The 26,847-nt window shown below is 45.0% G+C and overlaps 2 protein-coding genes across 2 annotated transcripts; both read left to right on the top strand.

Moving 5' to 3' along the window:
• The first annotated feature begins 1,649 nt into the window (after positions 1 to 1,649).
• On the top strand, positions 1,650 to 10,010 carry epc2 (enhancer of polycomb homolog 2 (Drosophila)). The gene is made up of 14 exons (XM_026294829.1): positions 1,650 to 2,027; positions 3,257 to 3,416; positions 3,805 to 3,950; positions 4,601 to 4,807; positions 5,231 to 5,379; positions 5,874 to 6,003; positions 6,281 to 6,478; positions 6,559 to 6,642; positions 7,019 to 7,152; positions 7,550 to 7,875; positions 7,959 to 8,089; positions 8,368 to 8,524; positions 8,774 to 8,990; positions 9,275 to 10,010. Exons 1-14 carry the CDS (start codon positions 1,875 to 1,877, stop codon positions 9,342 to 9,344), a joined length of 2,262 nt encoding a protein of 753 aa, XP_026150614.1. The 5' UTR covers positions 1,650 to 1,874; the 3' UTR covers positions 9,345 to 10,010.
• Positions 10,011 to 10,446: 436 nt separating this feature from the next.
• LOC113123063 (kinesin heavy chain-like) lies at positions 10,447 to 26,177 on the top strand. Its single transcript, XM_026294827.2, has 26 exons — positions 10,447 to 10,768; positions 12,686 to 12,773; positions 12,871 to 12,944; positions 13,062 to 13,166; positions 13,818 to 13,866; positions 13,964 to 14,019; positions 14,111 to 14,198; positions 14,472 to 14,596; positions 15,009 to 15,113; positions 15,280 to 15,428; positions 16,212 to 16,360; positions 16,565 to 16,734; positions 16,802 to 16,870; positions 16,971 to 17,177; positions 17,401 to 17,547; positions 17,712 to 17,900; positions 19,424 to 19,541; positions 19,655 to 19,731; positions 20,547 to 20,656; positions 20,909 to 21,010; positions 21,392 to 21,452; positions 21,545 to 21,616; positions 21,725 to 21,829; positions 21,964 to 22,180; positions 22,664 to 22,825; positions 25,126 to 26,177. The coding sequence occupies exons 1-25, from the start codon at positions 10,628 to 10,630 to the stop codon at positions 22,816 to 22,818; spliced, it is 2,928 nt and encodes a 975-aa protein (XP_026150612.1). The 5' UTR covers positions 10,447 to 10,627; the 3' UTR covers positions 22,819 to 22,825; positions 25,126 to 26,177.
• The last annotated feature ends 670 nt before the right edge of the window (positions 26,178 to 26,847 follow it).

Here is a 26,847-nt window from a genome sequence, read left to right as displayed (position 1 = left end):
TCTAGTTTCTTCTGTGATGATCTGTTACTTTTTTAAAAAAAATAAACCTGTGGTTAATGTTTGATGAATTAAACAGTTTGAGGATTTGGAGACAATTGATTTAATAGTTTACAGATTTGTGGATAATGAAGAGTTTTATTATTAGTCTGGGATCAGCTCCAGCTCTCTTCCAAGCCTCCACAGGTTTAATGCAGAAACTGGATGGATGATGAATCATTAGCTGTCGGGAGTTAATCCTTGTCACAGATTGAACACCAGTAAATGTATAGACTGAGAACGTATCACTGCAATAGAGTTCACAGTTTGTATCACTGACACAAATTAAACACTTAATTTACTCACTGAACTTTGGGAATTAAAGTTAAATTAATTAAAATTGTTCAAAGCTGCAGCTCTGGTTTTGGTTTTTAGCAGATTCACGAAATGAAAGCCAATAAATCATTTTATTTTCGTAATGAATGATGTCCCTGTACTGTCTGTGCACTTTGTTTTCTGTTGTCTGAGGGTTCCTGAATATTGAACCGAGCTCTGCTGTTTCCTCCCGATTAAAGTGACGCTGCTTCTTGTTGGTTCCTCGTCTCCAGCAGGTCAGGGTTTCTCAGACTAAAGATCTGCCGATGCTCAGGTAAAATATCATTTCCTGGGATTAATCTATGCTTCTTCCTTTCACTCTGTCCCTCCTGTTGCGTATCCTTCATGCTGGTTCCTGTGGCTGTTTACATTGTGTTTGTTCCCAGAAACACGTTTTACTACAGTCACTGTAGATACGTTGATGCTGTAAGACCACCAGAATAATAATAGTCTCTAAATGTTTGCATGACAACTCCTTTTGTACTATTTTAGGGCAATATCATGAATCAATCTGAATTATGGACACTAAAACTATAATAAACTGGTTAATTCTTATTTTTATCAGAGCAGACTATTTTTAAAGAAGATTGATCCAGAATAATACATTTCTGCAACACATCTTTGTCTCTGATAGTCTACGTAACAGGCTTTGTTTTGGTTCACATAACGTTGCATATTAGTATACAGATTGTATTCATTCTGTATTTGTTTACTTGATCTGTATTACTATACACACTATAATTAGTTTTAGGTTTAAACAGGCTCTAACTACAAAATCTGAATTGCTTTTGTATGATATTGTTTAGTGTAATATAAACCAGGGGTTTTCCAAAACAAACTCGTATCTGTAAATATGAACATCAGGGCAAGTTTATTGACCTTTCAACCACAGCACAACTTAACTGCTATTGGAGAGTTCACCTCATGTCAGGCATTTACTTCAACCTTGAGAATTCATTACAGCTGACATGAAACAAACTCTCAAAGTCTTTTGATTTTAATCTTTAATAATCTGAGAATTTATATCATGTGACTATTAGGTTTTTTAATTTAATTCTTGATCAGGTTTTCTTTGCCATGTCAAGTAAAACATTGAAGACTGATTAAATATATGTATATGTATTTATTATATGTATGTACATATATATATGTATTCCAGCTTCGGGTTCTAGAACGTTGTCAAAAGTTTCGGTGGAACAGTTTTGCTACAAAGTTGCCCTCATGGGCTGCGCGCGCATCTTCATCTCTCGCGTGTTTTTTGAGCTTTACCGCGATGGCTGATGGGATTCCTACACCACTGGTGTGGACATGTCCGCCATGTTTTCCGCGGAGCAGGGGCAGAGCGGCCCGGAGAAACGGTTTCTGTGTCCCGGGAAACCCGCACACCGATGAACGCCGCCGCCGGTTCCTGGAGCAGCGGACACCGATGAGCCCTCCTGTGGGGACACAGTCGTGTCGGCACTGGTGCGGGATTGTGGCGGGATTCACGGTTCCCTCGGATTGTCGCTGATTTGGCGCAAACAATGAGTAAACTCTCGTTCCGGGCGCGAGCGCTAGACGCCGCCAAACCGCTCCCGGTTTACCGCAACAGAGACCTGCCGGACCTTACCGACTGCGTGTCCATCAACCGGGCCGTCCCGCAGATGCCCACGGGGATGGAGAAGGAAGAGGAGCTGGTACGGACACGTTTTAATTTGCACTTTAGCTGCGGCTGTTAGCCTTAGCTGCGCTAGCATTCATGACGTGTTTACGCAAACTTCTTTACGTAAGCTGCGCGCGAACAGCGGGCAGACACAGGAGCCTGCGCAGTGTTGGGAAACTCTACGTTCACCGTACTCTGCGTGCGTAGATCCGCCGCTCTCTGTGGCCGTGACGTTTACGTTTTTACGTAGTTGCTATAACAACGGGCGACGCAGTGCGTCATGTCCCCGTGCTAGGCGGCTAAATGCTAATCAGCGCATTACCTTCTGTCAGCAGGTTCTAAGGTGGTTTAGGAAAAGCATGTTCTTGTAGGTTCTCAGGTGATTCACGCTGCAGAAGGTCCACAGGTGGACAGATGCGTTCCCTGTGACAGTCCACAGGTGGACAATTTTGTGTCTTGTCGTACATTTGAATAAAAGTGTCGCTTTTGCAAATCCTTTTGTATCAAGAAGTCTGGAGCCAGCAGGACTCTTCCCAGAGTCAGCCCTCGATCAGGGAGGAGACCAGGAACTAGAGCCCGACCGATAAATCGTTTTTCTGATTTGATCAGCTGATGTGAGCCTATCGCAGATAGGTTGGCGAATATGCTGCTGATATGCAGCCGATATTGACATTTTTAATGTGCGTTTAAAATGCGGTTCTGTATATTCTGTTCCTCTATACTGTGTTCTATACACAGTACCAGTCAGAAGTTTGGACACACATTGAAATGCAAGTGTATCCAAACTTTTGACTGGTACTCTACTATAATATTCACATAAATAATATCGGTCCCAAAAAACCCATATGGGTCGGGCTCTACCAAGAACCCAGCGGTCCCTCTAGTAGGGCTTCAGAAGTCCTGACTGATGAGCTGCTGGGAGTTTCAGGCTTTGAAAGCATCTGAGAGTAGGAGGAACCTGATCCACTGGTCTGGTCAAACCAGACTTTGTGGCCTGTCCTGTAGAACCATGTACTGTGATGTTGCAGTTTCCAGCAGCCCACTAATGGCAGATGTCTGGCAGGTAAATTTCAGGAGCATATAGAAGCAGAAAAGCAGCAGGTTGTGTCTCCGACAGGTCAGGGTTCGTTTCAGAGCCTGAACAGTCCACAGGTCGCTGTTAGAGTCGGGCTGACGAGCTGAGGACACTGATCATTAAGGACTGGTCCTAAAGAGGAGCACCCTGACAGAGGACTGACAACCCTGGGTTTGGTTGTGTTTCAGGAGCACCACCTGCAGAGGGCGATGTCTGCCCAGCAGGTGTTCAGGGAGAAGAAGGAGAACATGGTGATCCCCGTACCTGAAGCAGAGAGCAACACCACTTACTACGACCGCTTGTACAAAGGAGAGGTCAAAGTCCCCAAGCAGCTCATTCACATACAGCGTGAGTACTCCTTACACTGATCTACACCTGTACCGCACCTGTACCTCGTCTGACACTGCTGAATCAACTCATGAAGACTGAACGGGGCTAGAACCACAGCACAGCATATGGGGACGTTGAGACTTTCTGACACGGGTGCAGTGGTGGGTCTTTCACAGGTTCACTTTGTGTCTTATCCAAATCTGAGTATCCTCGGTGATGAGACGCTGCTGGTTGGGCCACCTCAGGTTTAGAAGACACAGACTAACTGAAATCATCGGAGACTATAACAGTCTGCGTAGTGTTCCTGTTCTCAAGCCGTGTTCACTGAGGTTTATAAGGAAGCATTGGAAACAGATTCCTCCTTATGAGCTGTTCTCTGTAAATATATTGTTCTGTGGTCCTGCAGCTCTGGGTCTGGACCAGGAGCAGCCAGACTACGACATGGACTCAGAGGACGAGATGCTGCTCAACAGACTCAACAGAAAGATGGAGATTAAACCCCTGCAGTTCGAGACCATGGTGGACCGACTGGAGAAGGCCAGCACACACCAGGTGACTGAAATATGACCAAGAGTTGCTGATGTCCCTGATGTTCCACGGACAGGTCAAACTTAAGGTTTTCGTCTGGACGGGAGAATATTTGAGATTTTTTAAATTTTATTTGATTGATAAAATGAGTGAAAGTGATCAGTCGTTAATAGCTGTGGAAATATGAAAACATGTTCGGCCGAGAGGAGAACCAGTGAGAATAGAACAGCTGCAGTCACGTTAAGATGTTGCTCATTAGCTCACTTTAGTCACATGTGCATCAACGTGACTGCAGCCAGACCTGCTTCCTGCAGCAAACACAGGCCTGAAGCTTTGTCCACACTGATAATGGACCTCACTGAGGGATGTTCTGGTTGATTTGTTTATTTTTCTTAGGTTGACATATTCTGTTTACTGTGAATGGATCTTTAGCTGGACACAAAACCATGTGTTTGGTTTTATCTTTCATCTCCTGGAGATTTCAGAACCAGAGAACATCTGCTATTCTGTCTGAGTTACTGATTAATGTTCTGCCAGTTGACTAACGACTGATAATTGCAGCTCTGAGATCTCAGTATTACCAAGGTCTGGTTCACTTTTTGGTGCTGTGTCCTGGTTCCTGTTCAGAGCCAGGTCTTTATACTTGCTGTTAACCTTCTTGGTTCTGGTTCCAGCTGGTCTCGCTCTCGGAGGCGAAGCTGCTTCTGAACGAGGATGACTATCTGCTGAAGTCCGTGTACGATTACTGGGTGAGGAAGAGGAAGAACTGCCGGGGTCCGTCGCTGATTCCTCACATCAAACAGGAGAAGAGAGACGGATCCACCAATAACGACGCCTACGTGGCCTTCAGAAGGAGGACCGAAAAGATGCAGACCAGGAAGGTCAGTACTGGTTGTCAGGGAGGTCACGATACTGGCGTTTCTAACTTCTGTACAAAATTATTGATATTCGATAACACACACAGACTGAGACAGTACTGAGGTTATAAAATTAATACATTCTATATATCAGTATAATAACAAGGCAATAATAGGACAACGAAGTGTCACGTTTGTTTTGGTTCATCTAATGAATGAACCCCGTAAGAAAACCCATAACCACCCACGGTCTGTCAGTAGCCTGCATATTAATGTCAGAGCAACCTGCAGCAGGAAGAAAGGCAGTGGTGAGCTTCTGATTAAAACACAAACGATGTTTGTTATTTGGACCTGTGCCGGGCCGTCACATCAGATTAACGTTTTAAGTCCAGCTCGGTATAATGAGACTCTGGTGGTTCATCCTGCCGTTTCTCCGTTTTGTCTCAGAACCGAAAGAACGACGAGGCGTCGTACGAGAAGATGCTGAGACTGAGGAGAGAGTTCAGTCGCACCGTCACCATCCTGGAGATGATCAAGAGGAGAGAAAAGTCCAAGAGAGAGCTGCTGCACCTCACCCTGGAGGTGGTGGAGAAGAGGTGAGGACGGCGATACATCTGTCAACACAGACACAGGAGCCAGGGGTGTCATTAGGTTAAAGGTCACGCAGACGAGTCCACTGTAAAACTTTGTTACTGTTTCAAAAGCTTTTCAGTTCTCAGGCACCTGAGCACATCATCCTGTAGAGCGCTGCACATGGTAGAGGTTAAACCCAGAGCTGGGCACCGAGGGCCACAGTCCTGCTTGTTTTCCAACTATCCCTGCCCTACCAATGCTGATTACCTGGGTCAGGTGTGTTCTGCCCGGCAGTGGCCCTCGAGGACCATGGGTTGCCCACCCCTGGGTCAAACCTTTTTGATGAAATCCACCCTGTTGTCAGCTGCTGACAACAATACACAAACACAACAATAAGTAACAGTGATTCAGAGTTATAATATAAACAAACTATTACAGGCAGAGATGCAGCTCTAAAATAATGTCAGATGGTTGTTGTCGTCAGTCCTGAGGGGGTGTCCGTGTTTCCGGTGTTCAGGTTTCAGATGGGAGACTACGGTGGAGATATTCTCAGAGAGGTTTCACTCCCTCTGGTGGAGAAACCCGGGTACAGCACTCCAGTCACGCTGAACAACGGGAACAGATACAAAAGTGACGTCAAGATCAAGGTACTGATTGTTTGTGTTCATCTGTCTGGTCTGTGCCCACGCTGGGAAAACCTGACCCACGTTTGATTCCTGTCAAACTCTTCCTTAAAATGTTTTGGGTAGTTTTTCTCCAGATTGAATTATTAATCATTGGTTTTAGTTCCATTTCTGAAAAGTAAGTAAAAGCAGAATCCAATGGGGTCAGGAACACCTGACTGAGGGCCTGTCTGTGAACCTGTTGCTGCCAATAAAGCACCACAGAAGAAGAGAAGATGTATTTTTTGGTCTGTGTTTTTAGATGCAGAGGAAGCAGGAGTCCATTAAAGACGAGCTTCCCTTCGACCTGATCAGACCAAAGAAGAACATGAGACGGGACAGGTTGTATCCTCCACAGAGACGCCCCGGTCGACCCCCCGGCCCCTACACCGTCAACAAGGCCGACATCAAACAGTACGACTTTCACAGCTCCGGAGAGGACGACTGTCCCCCACCGCTGGTGAGTGTCACATCTGTCCGGTCCGCCTGTTATTATCCTGACGAGCGTTGTCCTAAAGAAATGTCCTGGTGTCTCTACAGTCTCCTCCGTCCTCACCTGATGAGGAAAATCATCCAGAAGGAGTTTTTGTGTTCAGGAGAAAAGCTGGATGTCAATATCTCTCTGTGAGTTTCTGCCTTTATTTTGAAATCATTCCTTTAGTACAACAGAATCTGGTTAATGTGTGATACAGTTTATACATTTACTAAAGCTAGACACATTTAAATGCACATATTCAAAGTTAGTCTTGCTAATCATAGCAGCCGTGCACATCCATGCATGTGTCGTAGGTTTCCACTGTTCTCAGTAACATATCTCCAGCTGTTACCTGCCCGCATCTTGTTCTTCCTGCACAAGGCAAACGGGAGATTTTGCCGTAGACGGACTGAAACGTCCCTTTAACTGCACATCAATGCAGAGAATATGGACTCTGGGATTTGTCCCCAGTCAGCTGTTTTCATAATCTCACGAGTTAAACTCCACGTGTGTTTGTTTCTGAAGCCTCGTGTGGAGCAGGCGGGTGGAGACGATGATCCAGAGTCCCTCCCTCGTCGTGTCCGTCACTCTCTGACCGAGCTGTCTCTGCCTCCTCATTGGACGGGACTGAGCCGCCGCAGGATGGGACGAGGGGGCAGGTAAACAGTCGTCTGCTGCTGACGTACATGGACGTGAAGATCGAAATGAACAATATGAGAAATTTGGTGACATTGTCAGTTTGCTGTGTCATAAAACAGAACAATGATGGAAAGTGATTATTGATCAATAATCCTTAGACAAAAAGGTGGATCTTAATTTTCTGTGTAATGAGGCTTCAGTACTTCTGCAAACCAGTTCTTTTGAATTCTTTCACATTACAGTTAAGAGAGTAGAGAGTCATTGTACAGAAATGTTTCCAGGAAGAAATGACAGATCCACAAAATAAAACGGAGACATGATCCTAAAACGTCTGTGGCGCCACCTGTGGGACAGAAGTTGGTCAATGGGACTTGACTGTTCATCTTTACCACCTCTAATTTGTCTCTGTCTAATCAGGATTATCCTGGACCGAGCCTCCTCAGCTCTTGATCCAGTACTGAAGCAGCTGGACTCTTTCACACATCCAGTCTTCAGGACCAGAACTGCTACCCGTATGCACCTGGATCATCCAATAACACTGGACCAGAAATCTCCTGTGACATCAGAAACCACCCTCCCATCCCTGTCTGAAGTCTTGAACAACATCCAGAACCTGAGGAGGCTCTGCTTTAGACCCAGACAGGCTCAGGAGCAGAGGGAGGGGGGCAGCGGGACCACAGGGGCCTCAATGGACGAGCACAGACTCACCTGCCGCCCGTCAGCTGACAGGAACTCTGAATCAGGTGAGTTATCAACCCAGCTCTTTGTTTCCTCATCAGATTTATCGTTTATATAATTATTTAAATGTTTCTGTATTCACCTGCAGGGGGCATCACGGAGGAGCAGTACCACAGTCATCAGCAGCAGCTGGTCCAGATGCAGAAGCAGCAGCTGGAACAGCTGCACATGCAGAACAGCACAGCTTCAAACAGACACACAGCTCTGCACAGAGCAAAGGTAACGCTGATCCAGACACACTGATACTCTGGATTCATGACACTTGGAGTCCACGGCTTCTTTTTTCTCTCGGTTGTAGATGTTTGTCCAGTGTCTTTAATGATCTCGGACTGGTTTTCCCGGTTTTTGGACCTGGGGTCCTCTCAGTTGGAATTTAATTAATCTGATCACATTAGTTTCACAGGAAGCTGAATCTGTCTAGTCAGTAGTCTGTTAACGGTTGGAGCTTGGATTGTTGTGCCTGTCTGACTCTCACCCTGCTCCGATCTGGTCTTTAGTTGACCTGGTCTGGTGAGTCTGGTTCAAAGACTCTGGACTCGGCCAGCGCCCAGTTTGCAGCGTCGGCTGTGATCAGCGCTCCTGCGCCGCCTCATGGTCACATCACCAGTGAGAACAAACACTACAAGACCAGCGTCAACGGGGTCCATCCATCAGGTGAGCGGCTGTACCTGGCAGAGCTGCACAGGCTTAGCTGACGCTGCTGAGGAGCAAATAGAGGATCTGTAAACCTGGACTACACAGCAGCTGCAGTGGTCTGGTCACAGTGACTCCTTACTGAGTTTACAGTTTCTGTATTTGAGTCTCGTCTGTTTTGCTGGAAGGGGGGCGTGTGCTTTAAAGCTTCGCCCTCTCCGACCACAAGGCGTTTTCCTTTACACACAACTGATCATGTTGGTGTTTCAGATCCCTCCAGGCCTCCGTACTCCTCCACTCCTGTCGGCAGGTCCGGGCTTTCAGCTCAGGGGTCATTGTCCTCCTCTCTTCAGTCCCTCCCCAACCCCCGGAACCAGGTGGTGGCCATCTCCCCCACCTACCGACCCTCTGCCCCCCCAACATCTGCCTTAAAGCTCGCCACCGTTGCTGCCAGCCTCGACCGGGTGCACAAAGTCTCGACGGCCAGGTAAGCACCAGCTCCACCCACCTGTCCAGGTGAAAACCGACCGTATTTACCTTTTCCAACAGAGGTCGCTGCGTTTCTTGAACTTGGATGGATGTTGTGGTTGGTGCCTTAAACCAAGGGGGTGGGTGAGGGTGCAGGATCATGTTTTAGTACCTCACCAGGGCATTAAAAAACAAAGCCCCGGGGTTTTGTCACAACCTTAGAGCGGAGACGTCCCTGCAATCGGACTGATGCTGTTAGTCCTGGAGGAAGTGATGTCATGGGTGATGTGTTTGTTTTCCCAGAGACTCCAACGAGCCGGAGAGGCTCCTGAATGGACTGTCCGAGACCACGCTGCCCATGGAGGTCACATAACATCATATCCCATCAGCCCCTGCTGCTCCTCAGTGTCTGACCGGTGAATGTGACACAGCGTGACCTCCAGAACCTGATGATGATGGTGATGATGGTGGTGTTGGTGGTGACGGTGACGACTCGGAGTCAAAACATTTTACTGTGTGGATGTTGTCATTATTATTGTTATCGACGTTATTGTAATTGTTGTACAGTTTGTAAATGTTTCTGATGTAAAATAGTTTTTCTTTGTTTCTAAAGCAGCTCATCATGTGACTGCAGAATCAACTCTGATTGGTCCTTAATAAGTCTTGTATCCTGGCTCTGATTGGTTATTTATCTCCCGTGTTTACAACATTAGGTCTTTAAAAGTCCAAAGAAGGAAAACAGATGTCACTTGTTTGAAAGATTGAGACGCTGTTTTGTGATGTTTTTATTTTCAAATCTTTGAGCAGATCATGAATCTTTAAAGTAAAATATGCATCGTGTAAAAAGAGACGTCACAGCAGCTGGACCACAGCTGGTTTTATGTTTTTAACTGTCGGAGTCAGACTGATGAGTCGAGTGAAGCTCGGCCACATCTCACCGTTTTCTTCTTCAGGTGTTTCATGCAGAGACGTGGAGTCGGCTGCTTCTCTCTCTTCACTCTGTCTCAGAAATAAAACAGTCGATGCTGTTGAACTTTGACATCAGCTGTATTTCAGTCTTAATTACACTCAAAATGGAAAATAAAACAAGATTTGCAGTAAAATACAAACTGAGTGCAGATGAAACTTTTTACAGTCCAGCCTGGAAACGTGAAATGAGGACTGGATCACTGAACCTGTAGGAAGAGGTGATGGTCATTACGTGTTAAAAAGAACTGGGTTCTTGAGGAAACACCTGGCAGAGCGAGAACTGTAGCTGTATTTTATTTCTGTTGTTACTGCAGTAAAGGACCTTCCCAGGTCTCTGGACCATCTGAGCTCATGTTTCGTCATCTGGTTTTACGCAGTGACGCGTCAATGAAGCCTTTCCTTATTTATGGTCTCATACGAAGGATGGACTCCATGTCCCAGAGTGCTCCGCGGCTCGGTGGTCCAGGGTGGACCTGAGTGAGGTGGGAGTGTTCAGTCACTCAGCATCCACAGGGCCAGACCCGGCTGAGACCTACCGGACCCCTGGTACACGGTGTCTGCGGTTGCGGACCCGGGACTTCTCTCGGTCTGCTGCTCGTGGTTCTGGCCGGTCTGAGACCGAACCTGATCTGACCCTGTTGTGTTTTTGTTGGTGTTTTTCCTCCGTGTGTGTGGACAGAGTCGGCGATGGACTCGGCGGAGTGCGGGCTGTGCGGGGTGTGCGGGGTGAAGGTGATGTGTCGCTTCAGGCCCCTGAACGACGCGGAGCGGAGCCGCGGGGACCGATACGTGCCCAAGTTTAACGGAGAGGACACGGTGGTGGTGGCGGTGAGTGTTTGTTTGTCGTACCGGCACACCCTCCGTACCGCATGGCCGCCGCAACCACGGGAACACAATAGAAACGCAGAGCCGAGATCAGAACAACGACCGAGATGTAGTTCTTAGACCGGAACCAGACCCGGGACACATCGGCCCCAAACCACAGCACCTGAATGTGACATAGACCCACACAGGTGGTTCGCAGCGTTAGAACCAATGAGATGAAGGATTTTTACCTTTTCACAGATGTGAACAGTCTGTGGTGTTTAAGGGCCAACACACTTTGAGTCGTCCTGGATTCCAACAGTCATAGACAAAGAAAAGCTAAATAAAATAAAATGATTAAAAAACCTGAAGACAAATAAAAACTAAATAAAATAAAATGATTAAAAATCCTGAAGACAAATAAAAACTAAATAAAATAAAATGATTAAAAATCCTGAAGACAAATAAAAACTAAACAGAAACAGGAAGAGCAGTGTTTTATCTCAGTTTGTTTTAGGATGAAAATGTGTGTAACAGCTGTTTGTGTCGGAGCAACAACAAAAACACATTCACCTTTTTCCACATCGGATCAGACGTGAGTCACCACCAGCAGCAGTTACTAGTAGTAGTAGTTTTACAGCATCATCTAATTTTACTGTGGCTACTTCAAGTACATGCAGTAACGTTCTGAATATTACTGCAGTAACAGTATCTGCGTATCAGGAGAACAGAGTAAATGAGAACAGTTTGAACTGTCCCAGTTTGTTCTTCGTTTATAGTAAATATAATGAGGAACGTTCATCTCTAGTCCTATTTAATCTAACGTGCTTCAGCAGGAACATTGAGACGCTTCGATTCATCAGGACAGATGTTTGTTCCTGAATCTTTGTCTCCTTCACAACAAAAAAGCCTCAGGTATGTTTATCAATAATATCATATGATCAATAATCATTAATCGTAATGATCAGCACTGACCACCAGCAGGTTGGGATTTCAATAGAAACAGGTGCAGAGCACTGGCAGGGGGAGATGGAGCTGCTGCAAAGTCTCATGGGAAATATTCTGTTTCCACGACAACAACGTCAGAAGGTCGATGCAGGTCACGTGATTGACAGCAGAGGATCAATATACGGTCCTGGGCCCAGACGGGGCCCTCTGATGAGTCTGATTATGACTGAACTGTAGTCGGATTATAGCCGTGTTTCTAATCAGATTAGTCTGTTTATCACAGGACGATTATCAACATTCGTACATGCAGAGAAGCGCTCAGACCGTGTGTGTGTGTGTGTCTTTCAGCAGCAATCATCTTTCCCCCGTCTCATTGGTTCAGTCGTCTCCCAGAGGGATGCAGTTACCGTGGCGACAGGCTTCATACTGAATCACAGACTGAGATGAGATCAGACTCAGGGCTGAACGTTTGTGAATCAACAGACACTTGATCTCAGTTTCATGTCATTTTATCAGTGTGTGTATGTTTCACTGTGTGTGTGTGTTTAGTTATTCACGTGTGTGTCCAACACCTGGACCAGTCCATGTAGATTAGACAGAGGAAAACACATCCATGAGGAAAAAATGTGACGTATCTGCGGTTTATCCGGAGCCTTTGTTTCCTCCAACGTACTAATTCTGAAGTTTCACACATGAACTCGGTCGTTAGTCTTTATCATCAGTCGCCCTGTTTGTTGGGTTGATCGTATCAGGGCCACAGAGGAGCTTTCGGCCCCTGGTCTTCCTCGCATTCCTTCAGTTGGTGTTGGAAATGTGTATGTGCTCATGCATCAGCACGTTCAGACACATGTGCATGCGGTCAGTGTTGGAGCGCGTCGTGATTGGCTAACAGGTTGACCCTATGACCCCGTCTCAGTGTCAGCGACGTCGTATTTAATAACAGTAACGTCCACAGGGTGAAGTGACCTTGATTCTGATGTTCGTGTGTTTCAGGGGAAGCCGTACGTGTTTGACAGAGTCTTCACTCCCAACACGGAGCAGATTCAGGTGTACGACACCTGCGCCAAACAGATCGTCAGAGGTCGGACTAATACTGATCCTTTATGTGTGTGTGTGTGTGTGTGTGTGTGTGTTTTATCCTTGTCATTCATGCTGCCATTTGTTGTCGTTTGTTTCAGATGTGTTGGGGGGGTATAATGGTACGATCTTTGCCTACGGTCAGACCTCGTCAGGAAAGACTCACACCATGGAGGTTCAACCTTATATTGTTCAATTAAATTCAGTTGTTAAATTAAGTGTTGATTTAACTTAGATGCCAGATTTCTGTCCCTGTCGGGGCTGAAAGCTTCTTCTGTGTCTTTAATTTCAGGGGGACCTGCACGACCCTCATATGATGGGAATCATCCCTCGTATCGCCAGAGACATTTTCGACCACATCTACTCCATGGACGAAAACCTGGAGTTTCACATCAAGGTGTGACATCACTGAGGATCAGTTTTGTTAGCGAGACCTTTGAAATATTCATGAATATTTAGAAATGTAAACATGTCTGGGTTTGTCTCAGATGTCCGTTAGTTTCTCTTCTCTGCGTGAGGCCGCTGTGTTTACAAGCTGCTAAAGCTGGTCGAAGTCAGTGATGCGTTCACTGACCCACCTGCTCTCCATATGTTCACTGTTCCCCCACTGCTCTGCTCTCATACGTGTCAGTGCTTTGTTTATTCTTTATTGACATTAGCAAACAAGAACAAATACCATGTTACACACAGCAAATTAAATGCGTCGTATTTCACACATCACATACGTCCCATCTTATTAGAAAACACATACGTCTGTTTTTACCTCTGTCTTTGCATTTATAGATGTTAAAAATGTCACATAATAAAATGAGCCTTTAACAATAAACGATACAAACATTCATCACTGCCAAATAGTTCGTTTCCTAAATAATGTGAAAGTCAGTAAAGCTGTTAAAAATCACATATCACATATATCGTCCCCAAGTTCCAAATGATCTTAAAGTCCAGACTGAGGCATGACTGATTCCTCAGCTTATAAAAATATTTATATCCTGTTATGTTACTGTGAAATGTTTCGGTACATAATGAGAATCTCTTTTTCCTGCAGGTTTCATACTTTGAAATTTATCTGGATAAAATCAGAGACCTGCTGGACGGTGAGGACGATATTTATCGTATATTTAAAAAACGTCAGTGTCTGTTCAAGGTGGCTGGAACTAAATGAACCTGCTGACTGATTCTCTTCATGTTTAGTGTCCAAAACAAACCTGGCGGTTCATGAGGACAAGAACAGGGTTCCCTTTGTGAAGGTACTCGATGTTTAATATCGAGGAGTAATGAAATATTCATGCTGCTCACAGTACTGCAGTAGTGGTACTTTGTTGATGTGTTTGCTGTCAGGGCTGTACGGAGCGGTTCGTGTCCAGTCCTGAGGAGGTGATGGATGTGATCGATGAGGGAAAAGCAAACAGACACGTCGCCGTCACCAGTGAGTGTCAACTGTTGTACTACTGCTAGTACTACAACTGTACTAATACTACAACTGTACTGCTGCTACTGTTGTCTTACTAGTGTACTGCTGCTGTTACTGCAGTCATGAAGAAATCAGGATATCAGCGATAACTGATCTTGATTAGTTTCCCTGAGGTTTCTAGTACTACTGCTAGTAATACTGCTAGTACTACTGCTAGTACTCCTACTGTTGCTGCTCGTCGAGTCAGAGACTAAAGAACAGTCATGTATTGTGTGTTTTTTCTTGCAGACATGAACGAGCACAGCTCTCGCAGTCACAGTATTTTTCTGATCAGTATCAAGCAGGAGAACGTGGAGACCGAGCTGAAACTGTCGGGGAAACTTTACCTGGTCGACCTGGCGGGCAGCGAGAAGGTCTCACTGTTTATCAAAGTGTTTCCGCAACACCCATCTTTCTTTATGTGTCATGTTTCCCTTCATCACAGTTCATTCAGGTTGTGCTCTTACTTTGAAAACCTTCAGCATTTCAGTGAGACAGTAAAATAAGACGTAAAATAAAAATCCAGGACGACGTACAACCTGAAAATAGGCCCAGGCGTTCATTAACTAATGATTATAATGATTAGAAACGGTTTAGCATTAAACCTGAGTTTGACCTGTCAGTCAAACTGTGAAATCTGTGATTGGACCAAAACAGGAACTGATCAGTGAATTAATGTGATTGTTTTTATATTTACCAGCTTCTTGAATTAATGTCATCTAATCACAAACAAGCTGAAACTCACCTGTTGCCTCTGACGATGATGATGATGATGATGTTGTTCAGGTGAGTAAAACCGGAGCAGAGGGCGCCGTGTTGGACGAAGCTAAAAACATCAACAAGTCTCTGTCTGCTCTGGGGAACGTCATCGCTGCTCTGAGCGAAGGAACCGTGAGTCACGTTTTCATGCTTCACTTTATTAACGTCGGAGAACAAGCCAGAAATTCTCATGTTAAAGATCCTGAGTTCAGTGCAGAACATAGACTTAGCAGCCTTGTCCAACACAGTGTGAACATAAATGTCTGCTGTGTCTGTCTCATTCGTGGTTGGCTTGAAGAAAACTCACGTCCCATACAGAGACAGTAAAATGACCCGGATCCTCCAAGACTCCCTGGGAGGAAACTGCCGAACGACCATCATCATCTGCTGCTCGCCGTCCGTTTACAACGAGGCCGAAACCAAGTCCACCCTCATGTTCGGACAGAGGTACTGCACAGGAACACACCTGACTTACTTATCAAAATAAAAGTCCTAAGTTAGTTGGTAAAATTGGCAGCACGATGGAAAGTACTGAAGATGCCAAACAGCCTTTTAATAATCTCATATCTGTTATAGGACCAGTCGCTGGTTTGATTATGATATTAATCAATAACCAAAATCAGTTATATGAAGTTAAAGATGTTCTGTGTAAGAAGGTTCTATGTTTGCTGTTATTGCTCCATACGACACCGACTGTGTAGGAGAAACTCACTAATCGGTTCCAGCTGATTCCAGCTGTTCTCTCATGTTCCCACATGACAGTGAGAGAAGTTTGACGATAGAGCAGATGTTTTATAAAGACGGAACAACCTGCAAACTGTTTCAGTCAGACCAGGGAACTTATGGATGGATTCAAACTGTGTAGATCCCTAACCCCCTAAAATAATATGCTGAGTGAGTTTTCAGCATGAAATGAGACAAACTGCTTTTTGTTTACCGACTTATGGACAGTCTGTTTATTGTCCATCGAAACCTTGGACCAGGGTTTAGAAACATCAGCATCAGCTTCAGTCTCTTGTTGGGAGTAGATGGTTAAATGGTCTGGGATGAAACGTGTATGATCAGTGCTGGTTTTACTAATAATATTATTTTCATGATATTTTCTAAACACTTGAAACGAAACACTATATGTTTGTTTTATGACAGTGTTACTGTGACGCACGTTAACCGACGCAGTTTTATGTTTGACAGTAGCCCTGAAACTCTTCCTGTGCTGTTCCTGTGTTTCAGAGCCAAAACCATAAAGAACACAGTGTCTGTGAACCTGGAGCTGACGGCTGAGGAGTGGAAGAAGAAGTATGAGAAGGAGAAAGAGAAGAACAAGAGTCTGAACATCACGATCCAGAAACTGGAGAGCGAGCTGAGGCGCTGGAGGAAAGGTGATTGGTTCTGTTCTGTCTCCTGTCTCATCAGGTATGTTTAGTGTTAACGTCTGCACTCTGGGCTCTGACTGGACAGGACCTGTCCACCTGGTTTTATCATATTAACTGTGATTTATCACTGAGGAGCTTCTCAGAGTTCTGTTAGGATCAGAGCCGGTCGGCTCGGTGTGAACACATTTCCAAAGTCAAACCTTTCTCCAGGTGAGTCTGTTCCTGTGGAGGAACAGCTGAGCAGCAGAAACAAGAAGACCAGCAGTGACACAGCGGCAGGGATGGACAGCCTGACCCCGGCCCCCGTCCCTCTGCCCGATGAGGAGAAGACGCAGTACGAGACGCTCATCACTGACCTGTACCAGCAGTTGGATGAAAAGGTGAATCAGCTCAGATCTTACGTTTGTGTCTGAATCGGGGACACGTTAACAGTGATTGATGTTTCAGGACGATGAGATCAACCAGCACAGTCAGATGGCTGAGACACTCAAACAGCAGCTGCTCGATCAGGACGGGGTGAGTGTTAGAGCCTGTGAACATACACACCTGCATCTCCTCACCTGCCACCTAATACATTACCCGCCCCTCCACCTACTGATTCCCCCGCACCCTCCAGCTCTTGGCATCTGGCCGACAGGACTACGAGCGTCTGCAGGAGGAGCTGTCCAGGCTGCAGAGGGACAGCGACTCGGCCAAAGAGGAGGTGAAGGAGGTGCTGCAGGCGCTGGAGGAGCTCGCCGTCAACTACGACCATAAGAGCCAGGAGGTGGAGAACAAGAACCGGTTCAACGACCAGCTGAACGAGGAGCTGGCCCACAAAACTGTGAGTCCACAAACAGAAAAAGTGTCAAGGAGGGAGGAGGTTAAAACGTTTCTGGATGATACAAACTGAATGAGAGTCTGGAGCCCTGTGGAACTCCACATCACTGGAGGGTTGGTAAAGGACTGAAGTACCAGGACAGACTCTGAGCACAGACTGGCATCAGTATTCTCCTCCCGACCTGCTATGTATAGATCATCTCTTCCTCTTTTTCTCCTGCTCCCAGGTGACTCTGGAGGTGGTTCAGAGGGAGTTGTCCACGCTGCAGGAACTCAACTCTCATCATAAGAAGAGGTCGGCAGAAATCCTCAGTCTGCTGCTCAGAGACCTTAGCGACATCGGCAGCTTCCTCGGAACCACCGACCTCAAGGCTGTAAGACTTTTCACACTTCACTCATCAAACCATTGCACTCGAAGCCGCAACTTTCAGATCAGCCGCTACAACATTTGCTGCTTCTGGACAGTTACTGACCATTTAGTCCAGTGTGTAAGAGGTCCCCCTTCATGTTTCCTGACTCGGCCTGTCTCTGACCTCAGATGACAGAGACGAGCGGACTGATGGAGGAGGAGTTCACCACAGCTCGTCTCTACCTCAGCAAGATGAAGTCTGAGGTTAAATCTCTGGTGAACCGCAGTAAACAGCTGGAGGCCAACCTGTTGGAGAACACCAGCAGAATGGAGACCAGCGAGAAGGAGCTCAACAGCAGCCAGCTGCTGATCTCACAGGTAGGAGTCAGGGTCTGTCCCAGAGCTGGAGACCACAGGTAGATCGGTGAAGTAACACCTGTCTGTGATGGGCGTTCGAGACTCAGATAGGATGAGAGTAGCAGCAGTAGCAGCAGTAGTTTTAGTAGTAGTGTTAGTAGTCGTAGTAGTAGTAGCAGTAGTAGCAGCAGTAGTTTTAGTAGTAGTGTTAGTAGTAGTAGTAGCAGTAGTAGCAGCAGTAGCAGCAGTAGTTTTAGTAGTAGTGTTAGTAGTCGTAGTAGTAGTAGCAGTAGTAGCAGCAGTAGTTTTAGTAGTAGTGTTAGTAGTCGTAGTAGTAGTAGCAGTAGTAGCAGTAGTAGTGTTAGTAGTCGTAGTAGTAGTAGCAGTAGTAGCAGCAGTAGTTTTAGTAGTAGTTTTAGTAGTAGTAGTAGCAGTAGTAGCAGCAGTAGCAGCAGTAGTTTTAGTAGTAGTGTTAGTAGTCGTAGTAGTAGTAGCAGTAGTAGCAGCAGTAGTTTTAGTAGTAGTGTTAGTAGTCGTAGTAGTAGTAGCAGTAGTAGCAGTAGTAGTGTTAGTAGTCGTAGTAGTAGTAGCAGTAGTAGCAGCAGTAGTTTTAGTAGTAGTGTTAGTAGTCGTAGTAGTAGTAGCAGTAGTAGCAGCAGTAGCGGCAGTAGCTTTAGTAGTAGTTTTAGTAGTAGTAGTAGCAGTAGTAGCAGCAGTAGTTTTAGTAGTAGTAGCAGTAGTACTAGTAGTTTTAGTAGTAGTGGTAGCAGTAGTTTTAGTAGTAGTAGTAGTAGTTTTATTAGTGGTAGTAGTAGTAGTAGCAGTAGTAGCAGCAGTAGTTTTAGTAGTAGTAGCAGTAGTACTAGTAGTTTTAGTAGTAGTGGTAGCAGTAGTTTTAGTAGTAGTAGTAGTAGTTTTATTAGTGGTAGTAGTAGTAGTAGCAGCAGTAGTAGTAACAGTATTAGTTTTAGTAGTAGTAGTAGTAGTAGTAGTTTTAGTAGTAGTAGTAGTAGTAGTTTTAGTAGTAGTTGTTTTATTAGTGGTAGTAGTAGCAGCAGTATTAGTTTTAGTAGTAGTAGCAGTAGTTTTTGTAGTAGTAGTAGCAGTAGTAGTAGTAGCAGTAGTTTTTGTAGTAGTAGTAGCAGTAGTAGTAGTAGCAGCAGTATTAGTTTTAGTAGTAGTAGTAGCAGTAGTTTTAGTAGTAGTAGTAGTAGTTTTATTAGTGGTAGTAGTAGTAGTTTTAGTAGTAGTAGTAGCAGTAGTAGCAGCAGTAGTTTTAGTAGTAGTTTTAGTAGTAGTAGTAGTTTTATTAGTGGTAGTAGTAGTAGTTTTAGTAGTAGTTGTAAAGTGACTTGTGTAGCCATGGATGGTGACCCATACTCAGAATTTGTGCTCTGCATTTAACTCATCCCAAAGTGCACACACACAGCAGTGAACACTACTAATAGTAGTAGCAGTAGCAGTAGTAGCAGTAGTAGTAGCAGTAGTAGTAGTATCAGTAGTAGTACTACTCTGAGCATACTGACTGTGCTGTTGTTTGGCAGCTCCAGGCTAAAATGGCGTCTCTGACTGACGACCTGCAGAAGGTGGAGCAGAAGAAGAGGCAGCTGGAGGAGGGTCAGGATGCTCTGATGGAGGAGGTCGCCAAACTCCACGCTCAGGGTCAGATAACATCACCGTGGTTACAGGCAACACTGCCCTGTGATTGGCTGACAGAGATGATAACAGGAACTGTGTAATTGTGTGTGTGTGTGTGTGTGTGTGTGTGTGTTCAGGTAAAATGCACGAGCTGACGGTGATGGACAAAGAGAAGGAGCACATGAGCAGACTGAAAGATGCTGTGGACATGAAGGTGATTCACTGTTAATTGTTCCATGTGGTCTTCCTGAGGATCTAAGCCGAAGATCCTTGTTGCTCCTCATTTCCACGACTGACGTCTCTGCACTGTTTCTGATCCTCACTGTCACATTAAAGAACCAACCAGCGTGTTGGTCTAACGGTCGACTGACAACTATTGTGTATGTATTAACGGTCCAACGTGATGTTTAGAGCGATCAATTAGCAGAAATGGAGCATAGTATTGATTAATATGTCGTTGCATTGCAGGGCGTGAGCCTGGCAGCCATGTTTCTACTGTAGCCCAGAATGGACAAACCAAACGCTCTAGAGTCACTTTTTGTTTTAAAGGTGACGGCCACCTCCCTCCCACCTGGAAATATGTGAGGGATGGCCAGAAGGCTGCATTCTGCAATCTCACCACTAGATGCTGCTAATATTCCACATTTTACAGACTGACCTTTATTGTTTAACATAAAATAACAATCCTGTGTGTGTGTGTGTGTGTGTGTGTGTGTGTGTGTGTGTGTGTCACAAACTGTTATGTCTTTTTCCTCCAGCAAAAAGCATCAACACACCCTGTAGTTTATTCTGACTCAGCCCCACACACACTGTCCTGCTGCCACTGATACTACACAGCAAATGTGGATTCATCCCCCAAGTGACCGGCTTCCTCCTGTTTAAGAACAGCTACAGTGAATCAGTGCAGAGCTGTTTTAAATAGGAAAACATTGGACTAAATGTTGAAATGAGACTCAATGGGTTTAGGTCTTTACATGGAAAAAAAACATTTATAAAAACCTGTAACTGTGGTGACGCTTTGTGTTGCAGAGGACTCTGGAAGAACAGATGGAAAACCACAGGGAAGTCCATCAGAAACACCTGAGCCGACTCCGAGATGAGATCGAGCTGAGACAGAGAGACCTCGACCAAGTGAAGGAGTGCGTTATTGATTACTGATTATTAGAACTGATCATTGACTGAAGGTTAAAGTCAATTATATTTAATCCTGCAAAAGTTCATGACCTTTCGATCATGTTTGGGATATTACTGTTATTTCTTCATTGACTGAAAACACTGTGACACCTTGACGTGATGTTACTGGTTCCAGTTTTAGTCTTTTATATTGATGTTATGTTCCTGAGGCTGCAGCTGAACCGCGGGGTCTAAATGTGGTAAATGCTGTGTTGCAGCGTCAATCGGGCTCTGCAGCTGGAGAACAGGAAGCTTCAGTCAGACGTTGACAGACTGAGAGCTGAGGATCACAACAAAGACCAGAAACTCCAGAAACTGCTGTAGGTTTGTCCACCTGTTCCCACGTTAGACCCACATTAGTCTGCTGCTTTCACACTAAATCCTGACTCACAGTTCTCACGTTCAAAATATCAACCAGGTTTTATTTGCATTTTCAACCTACTGATGAAAAAAAACGTTCTTCACATCAGCAGGTTAAACTAACATGTTCCCACATGGTTTTCACGTGTTCATCAGCTGCTCTTCTTCTGTGGTGGTTTAGTGGCAATGACTGGAACATCAGCTCCACCAGCTGTTTGTCTCCATCGGCTCAGATCAACACAACAACACAATTTTCTGGGAATTCAAATGAAATTAAAATAAAAGTCTCAGGTTCTTAGTGGACACAGCAGCTTTTGTCAGACTCTGTTCGTGTGATTCAGGTTCCTGAATGAGAAGAGAGAACAAGCCAAAGAGGACCTGAAGGGTCTGGAGGAAACGGTGGTAAATGAATTTCTTGTTTTTACATCCGTCAACCTTTATGTGAAAGAGTGACAGGCCTGAGATCAGCCGAATTGTCGTGTTTCATCCAACAGGCCAAAGAGCTGCAGACCCTGAATGACCTTCGTAAAATTTTCATCCAGGACATCGGCGCCCGAGTGAAGAACGTAAGAAACTATCAGTCCCGATCACATCCTTTGATTATCCTGTGGTTGAAGTTTGAATTTCTCAATCGTCGAAACAGCTGCTGTGTTTTTTTGTTTTTGTGTCCCTAGAGCTCAGAGAACGACAGCGATGAGGCCGGTGGCAGTCTGGCCCAGAGACAAAGAATCATCTTCTTAGAAAATAACCTGGAACAGCTCAGCAAAGTCCACAAACAGGTCAGTGCTTCAGCCTGTTCACTAAACCCAGCCCACCTGTTCACTTCACATGTACCACACACATTCGCTCTGCTGTTCTGGGGCCATTTGCATCTCTCAGCAGCACAAACTGATTCAGGCTTTGTGTTCTCCAGCTGGTGCGGGACAATGCAGACCTTCGCTGTGAGCTGCCAAAGCTGGAGAAGCGTCTGCGAGCCACAGCGGAGCGAGTGAAAGTTCTGGAAACTGCCCTGAGAGACGCGAAGCAGTCGGCCATGAGAGACCGCAAACGATACCAACAAGAAGTGGACCGTATCAAAGAAGCTGTCCGCTCCAAGAACGTCTCCAGGAGAGGACAGTCCGCTCAGATTGGTGAGGACACATTTTATAATGCCACTCAACAGACTGCACAAGGTCTGTCCTGAAGGGGGCAGCTGCAGGAAAGGAGGTCACATGTCACAGGTTGGTCCTGTGAAGGTCTGTGTAGAGTATTGATTATTTACCAAACGTGTAGAGGGTGGCAGGAGATCAACTGTCACAGGATCAATGTGAAGAGGTCAGGTCAGATTGTATTGATCCTCCAATGGGCTGTTTGATGTGTCGGGCTGAAGCTGATTTGGTCCTGAGGACTAGTTATTAACCTCCACAGATGTGCCTTGATGTGCACTTTCTGTCCACTGCTGTAACAGAGTTGATTGATTAATAAAGTACTGCAGCTTACCTGTCCTACCTGTCTTACCTGTCCTACCTGTCTTACCTGTCCTACCTGTCTTACCTGTCCTAACGTCTCTTACTTGTCCTACGTGTCTCACCTGTCTTACCTGTCCTGCCTACCTGTCACCTTTCTCAACACAGCCAAGCCAATCAGAGCTGGACATCAGCATCCGTCCTCCTCTGCTTCTGTAAGACCAACCATCAGAGGAGGGGGCGTGGCATCCAGCCCACGCCATCACTCCCCCCGCCTGCACCCACCTAAGCAGCAACAGCCTGACCAGAGCTACAGCAAGTAGGCAGCAGGTGAGTCAAACCAGAGAAACCTCATGAACCACAGCAACAGCACAGAAAGTCCAGAAACTCCACATCATGGTGGATTTCATGAAAATCTGAAGAATTATCATCTTCATAAACATTTTTCTCCAAATGTTAAAATGTTTTTTATTTCAGGCAGCTGTGTATCAAGTAAACATTTTAGCAGAGTGTTTCTGTAGCAGTTACTGGTTTCCATTTGTTTATATGTGTCATGGTTCCACTGGCTGTCCCTTAACCCTGACTGGGTTAGGTCTGAACTTCATTTGTCCGCAGCACCTGTTCCCCAGGTGACTGAGGCTTATCCAGATGTGGCTCTGCAGACTTCAAATGCTGAGTTTATTGATAAAGTGAGATTTCTTTTGTCACTGTCACTGGGCCGTGTGCTGGTGCACCACCGCTCCTGTATCAGCTGTGTCTTCCTTCGTTACTCTTTGCCCAGCAGAGGGGATTGTCCTAGACCTGGTCTTGACTTTTACAGACCAGGTTAACAGCCAGGTCTCAGTATCGTTTTACACAGTGGACATTTCAGACCAGCAGCACTTGGAGAATTGTTTGTAGTCGACCCAGTTTTGTGGACGTCACTAAGCTTAATTTTCAGATCCTCAGTCAGCTGCTTCCTGGAGTCTGAAGAATTTACCAGCTCTGGACACGTCATCAATAACAATATATCAAGGCTTAGTTCTTGTGGTTCATAGAATAGATGACGACTCCTAATGAAGATTCTGTGTCTGACTGGCCAAAGAAGATCTAACTCTTTTGAAGGCACCACAGATCTCAGCCTCGCTCATGTACCGACTAGTGTTTTTGTGTTTTTAGTTATTTTTGTGGTTTTCTGCAACCCATCTTAGGTCCCCATTTCAGAGAAGAGCTTCTGGACATCAGGCAACTTGCCCCAAACATTCTTACTCTATTCAACAATGACACCGAAACCTGTTTGGAGATCTTAGTTGGAGGAGCAGCAGCTCTCTGTGCCAGCTGCAGGAGACACCATTGTGGAAAATGTCCGGGGGCGCTTGTTAAACTATGTCAACATAGAGACCTGAACACCAGTTCTGTCTATCCACCCAGTGAATCTCTGCTCCCTCTGCCCAAACTGCACATCATTTGTCCCTCCAGGGACAACAACACATTGGACCACTGCTGCTCAGTAATAAGGGACGCCTCTTGCTCTGTCCTAGTGTCGCTCTCTGGGTCTCTCCGACCACTGTTTGATCCACCTCATCCCAACCTACAGGCAGAAACTTAAAGCTGCCAAGCCTGTGGTTAAAACCCTGACACGGTGACATCGAACATCAACTTTTGTGGAGCAACGTGTGCCCACAAAGACATTTTAAACAAGACAACAATAACAAACCCTGGTTCACTGTAAAACTCAGGCAGCTTCGTCGTGCTGCGGAGGAGGCCTATAGGAGGGGGGACAGGACTCTCTACAACCAGGTCAGGAACACACTGAACAAGGAAATCAGGGTAGCTAAGAGGAGCTACAGCAAAAAGCTGAAAATCCTGTTTTTAGCCAATGACCTTGTGTTAGTGTAGAGATCCCTACAGGACATAACTGGTTACAGGAGACCATCCCATAATGCCGAGGAGAACAAAAGACTGGCAGACGATCTGAATAAGTTTTACCGTGCGAGAAGCAACACCCCTCACCCCTGGAGGTCTGTAAAGTGGAAGTGCATGTTGTTTTTCAGGGACTAAAGATCAGAAAAGTTCCAGGTCCAGATGGTGTGACCCCCTCCTGTCTGAAAGTCTGTGCTGACCTGCTGGCCCCTTATCTCTAACACATCACTGGAACTGTGTGCAGTCCTCTCTGCTTCAAACACTTCACCATCAACCTGGTTCCCATGAAGTCCTCCATCAGTGGACTGACAGAGTACAGACCCTGACCCTGGTGCTTTGTGAAAACCTTTACTGTTATTTTTACAGCATTGCTGCTATTTCTCTGTTGCTGCAGTAACATTTGGATTTTCCTCCCTGTGGGACTAATAACGGTTCATCTGATCAGTTGTGTGAAAATGCACCTGGAATTAATTTGGCAATAAAAATAAAATGGCGCCTAAAACCTTTCATGTGCCACAATTACTGTTAGGTTTGAGTTTTAGGTTTGAGTGGCTGAAATATAAAGTCACGGTGCATTAACGTTTGAAACATGAAGCTTTTCAAACGTTTGGACATGTTTTGTTTGTTAATCTGGTGAAAGTTGACGTGCACTAAAATGCTCTGGTCTGTGTGTTTACTGTGTGTTGTTCTCTGAGTAAATGAAGGTTTGTCACTTCCTGTCTTCACAGGGAGCAGATGCCTCCAGATCAGCAACCGTTTGTGTGACTCTTTGGACTTCTGAACCACTCTGCCTTTACTGGCACCAGACTCCTCATTTCCTCCCTAACAGCCATTCCACCTTAATTCCACCTTAAAAGTGCTTTTCTTCTCCTGACAGAAAATGCCTGGTGCTCTGCGTCAGTTTGTCACAGTTAATCATCTTTTCAATGTATTTAATGCGTCAAATGGAGGTTCCTGTCAGATGTGAACAGGACTCTGATGGACTAAGATTGAGTTTTGTTCTTTGGTCAGCGGGTTTGGATCCATGTGTTGCTATGAAAAATCTAAATGTTACAGTACTTTAAAAATAAAGGTAGTGCAGGGATAAGACAATTTCCACTTTAAAGTTAAGGACAAAATCTGGACTCAATCACCGTCAGTGACAAATATGTATAAAATGATGTGTGTGTAAGGAACAGCTGTTCAGTGTTAATCATTTAACGTTCTGAATTATTCTGTCAGGTCAGTGTGCACATCAGGTTTCTTAGTTTTCTTTAATAGCTTTACAATAAAAAAAACAGTTTGTCAGCAGGAAAATCAGAACAGAAACAGGCTGTAATGACATGAAGAGTTTCAGGATGTTTATCTGTGGAGTAACTACAGACACTACAGACAGAAGGTAAAGACACAAGCTTAAACAAACCAAAAATACATTTATAAGAAAACTTCACAGTCCAACTTAAATACACTTTAAATAGAAATATTGTTGTAATTTTGCAGGGGAAAAGTGATTGAGATACAAAGTCATAGCTTTTAAAGTAAATATTAATATTATGCTTTCTCAATATATTTTTCCTGTAAAATTACAAATGTATAGTGGGACTTTGCTAATACACACCAGTACTACTACTATAATATAATCAGGTATTCTTCTCGTAGTATTTTGATTTTCCTGTTGTCTCTTATTAAACATTTTTATTTTTTCTCTTTTATATTTTTCAGATCGGATGCTATTTGTAATATTTGCTATTTACTGCACAACATTTCTTGTATTTGTGGTTTGTGAAGGTGTTTTACGTCGGTCGGCCAAGTGCTTCACGTGAACTTTCTAAAACAGTGTTGAGCTGCTGTCGTTGCTGGATTCACCTGAACGCATCATGAGCATCATGTGTCTGAGTCTTTGAGACCAGTGGTGTTGGTCTGTGTGTGTTATTAAACTGTGGTGCAGTGGTTGTGTAACTGCAGTGTGTTGACTGAATTATTATAAACACAACTGACACGTACTGACCTGCACTATCAGCAGTTTAACAAGCTGAAAAATGAATTAAGCAAAACTTAGCTGGAATAAAAAAGTAAGAGGTATAAAACATATATGTACATGTATACTGTATATTGTATATACATGTATATCTCCATAAAAAGCCTCCAGTTAATCCAGAATGCTGCAGTCAGAGTCCTGACAGGAACTAGCAAGAGAGATCATATTTCTCCTATATTGGCTTCTCTTCATTGGCTCCCTGTAAAATATAGAATAGAATTTAAAATCCATCTTCTCACATTCAAATCCCTTCATGATCAAGCTCCTTCATACCTTAAAGACCTCATAGTACCATATTATCCCAATAGACCACTTCGCTCTCAGAGTGCAGGTCTACTTGTGGTTCCCAGAGTTTCCAAAAGCAGAATGGGAGGCAGAGCCTTTAGCTATCAAGCTCCTCTCCTGTGGAACCAGCTCCCAGTCTGGGTTCAGG

The sequence above is a fragment of the Mastacembelus armatus genome, chromosome 21 (genome assembly GCF_900324485.2).
Source record: "Mastacembelus armatus chromosome 21, fMasArm1.2, whole genome shotgun sequence".
Taxonomy (NCBI): domain Eukaryota; kingdom Metazoa; phylum Chordata; class Actinopteri; order Synbranchiformes; family Mastacembelidae; genus Mastacembelus; species Mastacembelus armatus.
Note: the sequence above shows the minus strand (reverse complement) of the source record. Positions and strands in the feature narration are given on the sequence as shown.